Here is an 8,285-nt window from a genome sequence, read left to right as displayed (position 1 = left end):
TTTTGTGGTTGTTGGTGGTAGTATGTGATAGGAATATGAGATATGTCGTGTTGCATGTGTATTTAAGTAGGGGAATGTTGTTGAACTTAAACGAATTAAACACAAGAAAAGGGTGTTCGACCCAGGCCGCTTACTTGTGGTAAGGGTGGGGAAATTAAACGAATTAAACACAAGAAAAGGGTGTTCGACCCAGGCCGCCTACTTGTGGTAAGGGTGGGGAACTTAAACGAATTAAACACAAGAAGAGGGTGTTCGACCCAGGCCGCTTATTTGTGGTAAGGGTGGGGAACTTAAACGAATTAAACACAAGAAGAGGGTGTTCGACCCAGGCCGCTTATTTGTGGTAAGGGTGGGGAACTTAAACGAATTAAACACAAGAAAAGGGTGTTCGACCCAGGCCGCTTACTTGTGGTAAGGGTGGGGAACTTAAACGAATTAAACACAAGAAAAGGGTGTTCGACCCAGGCCGCCTACTTGTGGTAAGGGTGGGGAACTTAAACGAATTAAACAAGAAGAGGGTGTTCGACCCAGGCCGCTTACTTGTGGTAAGGGTGGGGAACTTAAACGAATTAAACAAGAAGAGGGTGTTCGACCCAGGCCGCTTACTTGTGGTAAGGGTGGGGAACTTAAACGAATTAAACAAGAAGAGGGTGTTCGACCCAGGCCGCTTACTTGTGGTAAGGGTGGGGAACTTAAACGAATTAAACACAAGAAAAGGGTGTTCGACCCAGGCCGCCTACTTGTGGTAAGGGTGGGGAACTTAAACGAATTAAACACAAGAAAAGTGTGTTCGACCCAGGCCGCCTACTTGTGGTAAGGGTGGGGAACTTAAACGAATTAAACACAAGAAAAGTAGTATAGAGTCATAAGGTAGGGAACCACTCATTTTATTTATTCGAATTGGGGTGCCTCGTTAAAACCTCCTTGGCCAAAACCCTCCTTAGGGAAAAAAGACCAAGTGAGGAAAAAGAGTACACCCGTGGTTACAAGTATGGATTCGCTTATGATACATGTTCAACTGAAATAAAACTTGAGGTGGGAGACGTTCCATGTATTGGGGATTTCTTCCCCAGATAGTTGCTCTAAGCGATAAGCCCCACCACCTGTGTCTTCTCGTATGCGGTATGGACCGTCCCAATTGGCGGAGAACTTGCCATCCTTCTTTCTAGCACTGCTGGCCATTCTCCATACTAAATCTCCTATGACAAACGAACGCGGTTGCAGGTTTGCGTTATATTTCCTGGCGGCTCGTTGTTTGGCGGCGAGGTTGCGTATTTGAGCTTTTTCTCTGAGTTCGGGAAGGAGGTCGAGATGCAAAGCCATGTTTTGATGGTTGATAGCTGGGTCGTATAGTTCTCGGCGCAGAGATGGTTCGCCAATTTCTACCGGTATCATGGCGTCTGCGCCGTAGACTAGGCTGAAGGGGGATTCGTTGGTTGACGATTGCGGGGTGCATCTATAGGCCCAAAGTACTTCAATTAACTCTTCCGGCCACCGGCCCTTCGCGGTATCCAATCTTTTACGTAGTTCCACGAGGATGACCTTGTTTGTCGCCTCTGCCTGCCCATTAGTTTGCGGGTGTTCTACTGAACTGGTGATATGTTTGATGCCCAAGCCGGTATAGAATTTTGCTAGCTCTTTGTCAATGAATTGTCGGCCGTTATCTGTTATGATGGTATGTGGTATACCATATCTGCATATGATGTCCTTCCACACGAACTGCTGGACTTGCTGGGCTGTGATAGTGGTTAATGGTTTGGCTTCAATCCACTTGGTGAAGTAGTCGACGGCTACGATTAGGAACTTAACCTGTCCTTTGCCAGGCGTGAATGGGCCTAGGATGTCCATTCCCCACTTAGCGAAAGGCCAGGGGGATAATATGTGATGTAGTTGTTCCTGCTTTTGGTGTATAAGGTTGCCATGCTTCTGGTATTGCTTGCACTTTTTGACGTAATCTTGGCAGTCCGCTTCTATAGTGGGCCAGAAGTATCCGGCTCTGAGGACCCTCGTGGCCATGGTGCGGGCGCCTGAATGATACCCGCAGATTCCTTCGTGTAGTTCTTTGATGATGTAGTGGGCTTGTTCTGGCATGACACATTTGAGCAAGGGCTGGCCGTATCCGCGTTTGTAGAGATCGTCGCCTATCATAGTATACCTGGCGGCTTTGGCCATCCAGGACTTGTCCGCGTCGGGCGGGGGGTTGCCAGTTTTGAGGTATTGAATGTAGGGGGTGGTCCAGTTTGGGTTTTGGGTAGGGATGATATTGTCAGATGGGGTATGGGTTAACGTTTGGCAAGTGTGTGTGACAGAGGGTGTGGATAGTGTTTGTTGTAGCAAGGATCGGTTGCGGTTTTTGAGCTTGGTGCTTGCTAATTTGGAAAGGATATCGGCTCTAATGTTATCGGTTCTGGGTATGTGTTCGATGCGGACTGATTCGAAGGCGGATTGGATGATTGCGCGGACCAAGTGGTAGTATTGTTGGAGGATGGGGTCTTTGATCTGGAATTCGTTGTTCAAATGACCTACTGTAAGTTTGGAGTCGGTTTTACATATCAACTGCTTGACGCCTACTTCACGGGCTAGGGAGAGACCAGCCAGTATAGCTTCGTACTCGGCTTGATTATTCGACGTTTTGAAAGCGAAGTGAAGGGATTTCTCAATGAGGATATCGTTGGGGCCTTCTAGTACGATGCCAGCTCCTGCACCCCTTGGATTCGAGGAGCCATCTACATGAAGCGTCCACTGGTCCTCGATGGGTGTCTGTTGTAGGTCGTTGACGAAGTCCAAAAGACATTGGGCTTTGATGGGGCCGTGTGGTTCATAACGGATGTTGAATTCGGAAAGCTCCACGGCCCATGACGACATGCGCCCGGCCAAGTCCGGCTTTTGCAATATTTTCTGAATTGGGTAATCGGTCTTGACGATTATGGTGTGGTTTTGGAAATATGGACGCAAGCGGCGTGCGGCGTGAACCAGGGATAGGGCTAGTTTTTCTACCATTTGGTATCTGGTTTCAGGGTCTTGGAGCGTTCTGCTTACAAAGTAAACAGGGTGTTGGGTGCCTTCTGCTTCTTGGACGAGGGCAGCACTGACGGTGTGATCGGTGGCCGTGATGTATACTAGCAGGGGTTGGCTAGTGTCAGGTTTGCGGAGGATGGGGGGTGAGGTTAGGGATGATTTGAGCTTAAGGAAAATTTGTTCACAATCTTCTGTCCACGTGAACCGGGCGGATTTCTTTAGGAGCTGGATGATGGGCTGGGTTTGCTCTGCTAGTTTAGGTAGGAAGCGGGATATAGCTGTGAGGCGGCCGATTAGTCGTTGCACTTCTTTGATGGTGGTAGGGCTGCGCATCTCGATGATGGCCTTGCACTTTTCGGGGTTAACCTCTATGCCGCGTTGAGTTAACATGAAACCGAGGAATTTACCCCGGTCCACCCCGAATACGCATTTCTCAGGGTTTAGGCGGAGGTTGTAACGGCGTAATGCGGAGAAAACTGCCTCCAGGTCTATGGCGTGTTGATGATGGCTTGGGGATTTGACAACCATGTCATCGACGTAGACCTCGACACATTGTCCTGTGAGGTGGCTGAAGACTTTGTCCATTAGACGCTGGTAGGTTGCCCCAGCGTTCTTGAGGCCAAAGGGCATGACTCTATAGAAGTAATTGGCGTCGTCTGTGATGAAGGCGGTCTTGTGCATATCAGTTGTGGCCATGGGTATCTGGTTGTAACCTGAGTATGCGTCCAGAAAGCTAAGTACTTTATTTCCTGCTGCGCCGTCTACAAGGCGATCGATGTTGGGTAGGGGGTAGGCGTCGCGAGGGCATGCCTTGTTTAGATCTGTGTAGTCCACGCACATTCGCCATTTACCGTTGGCCTTCTTCACCAAGACAACATTAGAGAGCCAGGTGGTGTAGTGCGCTTCTTCTATGAATCCTGCGCTCAACAACTTCTCAGCTTCTGTTTTGGCTGCTTGCCTGCGTTCTTCACCAAGCTTGCGTTTTTTCTGAGATACATAGCGGGCTTCTTTATATACCGAGAGCTTGTGGGAGGCGACACTAGGGTCTACCCCTGGGAGGTCGGCGGCTGACCAAGCGAAGAGATCCGAGTTGTTTATAAGGATGGGTGTAATTGGGGCACGCTCATCAAGACTTAAACCAGTGCCCAATTTGATGGACTGGCCGTTTGGGAGTTCTAGGGGGGTTGTGTCCTCGACTGGTTCGAGGCGGGCATCTCGGCCTATTCTGGGATCAAGGTCTTCGCCGGATAAGGCTATGCGTGAGTTAGATGGGCGTTCGATGTGGTTTGTCTGTTGGATTGGGAGCTGGGGTCTTAAGCTTGCCATATAGCATTCGCGCGCCAAACGTTGGTCGCAGTGGATGGTTAGGATATCACCGGATGGTGCTGGGAATTTCATGGCTAAATGCGGGGTGGAGACGACTGCTCCGAGGGTGTTGAGGGAAGGACGACCCAAGAGTATATTATAAGATGTGGGTGCGTCAACTATCAGGAAGCGGATTGGGATTGTTTTTGTTTGGGTTCCCTCCCGAAAGACGGTATGGAGGTCTATGTAGCCACGGGTTGAGACTTGTTCACCGGAAAAACCGTATATGGGTTCATTGTATGGGATCATGGCGGTGTCCGGGAGTTGTAATTTTTGGTAAGTGGCCCAGTAGAGGATGTCGACTGAGCTGCCTTGGTCTACCAGTACTTTTTTAACGGCGTAGTTCTCGATTTCGACTGTAATGACCATGGGGTCGTCTTGTTGGTGGTCGAGGCCGTGAAAGTCGTCGTCGGTGAACACGATAGGGGGCATACGGCGTCTGTGATGGGATTGGGTGATGTGGTTAATGGATTGTATGTGGCGAAGGTGTCTCTTTCTGGCTGATGAGGTGGAGCCTCCGCTTGCGAAGCCACCAGAGATGGTGTTAATAGTACCTCGCAAGGGGGGGTCGGCAGGAGTGATGTTGGTGTGGGCTGGTTGTGAGTGTTGGTCATTGGGTTGAGTGGTTTGGTCATTGTGGTTGGTGGTGTTTGGTTGTCGTCTGTGGTCGTGGCGTGGGGGGTGGTGGGTTCGGGAGGAGGTGTGGTCATCTCTGCGGATGAAGCGACGAAAGTGGCCGGCGCGTACCAGTTCTTCAATCTTATCCTGTAGCGCTCTGCACTCTTCTGTAGTATGACCATGATTGCGGTGGTATCGACAATATTTGGTCATATCAGCGTTAGGAGGGGTAGTTGTTTTGCGTGGTGGGGGGAGGAGATCAGCCTGGAGGGCTTCATCAAGTATGCGGGAGCGGGCTACTGTTAGTGGGGCGTACCTAGTGAAACGTGGTTGGCGGGGTTCACGTGGACGGGCATCGGGGCGCGGGTGAGGCCGCGGGGTGGGATTGGGTGCGGAGTTGGGATTGGGTGCGGGGTTGGGATTGGTTTGGGAGGTGTTGGCGGCATAGTCGTTGCAGAATTGGGTGTGAAGAGTTTGCATTTCTTCCATGCGCACATAGTCGGCGGCACGCAGCTTGAGTTCGTGCATGGTGGTGGGCGGGTGGAGGTAGACGTTGTTAGCGAAAGGTCCGGGTTGCAGGGTGAGGGTCATGCATTGGAGTATCATCTCCTGGTTAAGGTGTGGTGTGCGGAGGGCTGCTTTGCTGAAGCGATCGATGAATGTTCTAAGTGGTTCGTTGGGTTCTTGTCTGATGCCCAGTAGGGACATGGTGGTAGTTTGGTGAGGCCGGCTGCCGGCGAAATGTGTGGAGAACATGTGGGAAAGGGTGTCGAAATTGTCAATGGAGTAGGGTGGAAGGGTGGTGAACCACTCTAAGGCTGGGCCTTTGAGTGTTGTGGGAAAAGCTTTGCAGAAGACTGCGTCCTGGGACGTGTATAGGGCGACGTGTGTGATGTAAACTTTGAGGTGTTCATCGGGGTCCGTTTCGCCAGTGTAGCGATCAAGGTTGAATGGTTCCCACTGGGTTGGGAGAGGGGTGTTGGAGATGAAGTCTGTGAACGGGTGGCGGCGTCTGGGCTGGTGTGGATGGGGAAGGTGAGGTGGTGGGTGGTTGATCATGGTAGGGAAGGTGGAGGTCACGTTATGAGGAGGGATGTGGGTTGCTGGAAGATATGGGGGGTTGTAGGGTGGGACGTATGCGGTGTGGAGGGTAGTGGGTAGGTTCTGAGGAATGTGGGTTGTTGAGGGGGCTGTAAGCCCTGGGTGACTGGGTGGGAGGTGTTGAGGGTGTGTGGTCGTGAGAGGGGTTTGTTGGGTGGAGGTGAAGGTGTGGGGGGTGGGGTTGTATTCACTCTCTTCTTCTGTAGGTTGAAAAGCCAGAGACTTCACGGCTTCAGATGTTTCTTTGGCTTTTCCCTTGAGATCTGCATCTGCCTCAATTTTCCTCCTGAGGCGAGAGTTTTCTTGTTTGAGCGCTTCCATCTCTTCAGCGTTGCGCTTCTTCAGGTCTGCGATTTCCTGTTGCATCTTCATCTGGCCGTCTAGGATGGCGGCCAAGTCGGGGGTGACGCCAGAGGGTCCAGAGGGACCAGCGTCTACTTGCTTGCTAACTCCAGCCTTGCTACGGGTAGAAACCATCTTCAGAGAAAAGCGGGTACAAAGGGTGTTCGTCTCGTGTCCCACGGTGGGCGCCAATTGTTCCTGCAGAGAACAAACATAAAATCAGACACAAGAGTCACCTTACCATATAGTCCGCTATCTCCTCAGTTGGCCTCTTTCCACTCGCTACATGTCGGCTTGAACCCAGGAGGGGTTACCTGCAGAAGAATCTCCGAAGCTCAAGTGAGTCAAAGCTCTCCAGAAGTCAAATCAGCAATTAATGACTGCGTACCTTTAAATGATGGGGTCCACGCGTATTTATAGAGCATTAATGACGTTTGACCATTTCATGGGCTGGGCCTTGACTTGGGCTCTAGCTTGGGCCCTGTTTGGGCCACGAGTGGGTCTGGCCCTAAAACAGGTCTTAGAGGAGTATGGGGGTATCGATGTTGACCAACCTTGTCGACAGGTAGTCGGCCTAGACCGACTATTTGTCTAGATGGCTTATGTTGATGGCATCCGAATATTAAGTAGTATGTAGTTTTGACATGTGTACTATTTACTTGATTGAGTTTGGTTAGGTACAGTACAGCAACTAAACATGGGTTGCCTTCGATTAAACACCTTGTTTCTCTACTACCTTTTCAATAATAATTTTCTTTACTTCCTTTTCTTTTTCTTCAATTTCCGTTCCTTCTGCAGTTTATATTTCTTCTTTTTCTATTTTCTCCTTTAACGTATGTTGATCCTTCTTCGCTTGTCTTGGTGTCATAAATTTTAACTTCATTTCATGTCCCTCATGCCTCAAATAAAGGGAACGTTCATCAAGATTGAGTGTTTTTAAAACTAAGCCATGCCCATCTCAAAACAAGATGACAAGAGTTCATGGGAGCAATATCACATAATACTTCTTTCACACATTGTCCTATACTGAATTTGATCCTCGCTTGATTCGGATGAAAGCTTGCTGGTAACTGGAGTTTCTCCACCAATCTGTGACTTACAACATTGTTGTCGCTTTCGTAAACAAATGCAACTGAACATGGGTGGCCTTCGATTAAACACCTTGTTTCTCTACTACATTTTCCATAATTATTTTCATTACTTCCTTTTCTTTTTCTTGAATTTCCCTTCCTTCTGCAGTTTATATTTCTTCTTTTTCTATTTTCTCCTTCAACGTATATTGATCCTTCTTGGCTTGTCCTTGTGTCATAAACTTCAACTTCATTTCATGTCCGTCATGCCTCAAATAAAGGGAACGTTCATCAACATTGAGTGTTTTAAAATTAAGCCATGTCCATCTAAAAAAAGGATGACAAGAGTTCGTGGGAGCAATATCACGTAATACTTCTTTCACACATTGTCCTATACTGAATTTGATCCTCGCTTGATTCGGATGAAAGCTTGTTGGTAACTGGAGTTTCTCCACCAATCTGTGACTTACATCATTGTTGTCGCTTTCGTAAACGAATGCAACTAAACATGGGTGGCCTTCGATTAAACACCTTGTTTCTCTACTACATTTTCCATAATCATTTTCTTTACTTCCTTTTCTTTTTCTTCAATTTCCCTTCCTTCTGCAGTTTATATTTCTTTTTTTTTCTATTTTCTCCTTCAACGTGTGTTGATCCTTCTTGGCTTGTCTTGGTGTCATAAATTTCAACTTCATTTCATGTCCCTCATGCCTCAAATAAAGGGAACGTTCATCAAGATTGAGTGTTTTTAAAACTAAGCCATGCCAATCT

The 8,285-nt window shown here is 48.7% G+C and overlaps 1 protein-coding gene across 1 annotated transcript; it reads right to left on the bottom strand.

Moving 5' to 3' along the window:
- Positions 1 to 1,014: 1,014 nt before the first annotated feature.
- LOC146882360 (uncharacterized) lies at positions 1,015 to 6,423 on the bottom strand. Its single transcript, XM_085667365.1, has 3 exons — positions 4,596 to 6,423; positions 3,870 to 4,502; positions 1,015 to 3,386 (listed from the first exon to the last, which is right to left on the bottom strand). The coding sequence occupies exons 1-3, from the start codon at positions 6,421 to 6,423 to the stop codon at positions 1,015 to 1,017; spliced, it is 4,833 nt and encodes a 1,610-aa protein (XP_085523491.1).
- Positions 6,424 to 8,285: the final 1,862 nt, after the last annotated feature.

The sequence above is a fragment of the Vigna unguiculata genome, chromosome 10, assembly GCF_037176805.1.
Source record: "Vigna unguiculata cultivar grain cowpea cultivar isolate G323 ecotype 2 chromosome 10, ASM3717680v1, whole genome shotgun sequence".
Classification (NCBI taxonomy): Eukaryota; Viridiplantae; Streptophyta; class Magnoliopsida; order Fabales; family Fabaceae; genus Vigna; species Vigna unguiculata.
Note: the sequence above shows the minus strand (reverse complement) of the source record. Positions and strands in the feature narration are given on the sequence as shown.

Excerpts from the sequence above, each read along its gene's own strand:
- LOC146882360 (XM_085667365.1), bottom strand. The coding sequence starts at position 6,423 with ATGGAAGCGCTCAAACAAGAAAACTCTCGCCTCAGGAGGAAAATTGAG. Across the intron at positions 4,503-4,595 it reads ACCCATATACGGTTTTTCCG|TTGACGCACCCACATCTTAT; the intron begins GTGAACAAGTCT and ends GCTTCCTGATAG. Across the intron at positions 3,387-3,869 it reads CTTGGTGAAGAAGGCCAACG|AGGTTAACCCCGAAAAGTGC; the intron begins GTAAATGGCGAA and ends AACGCGGCATAG.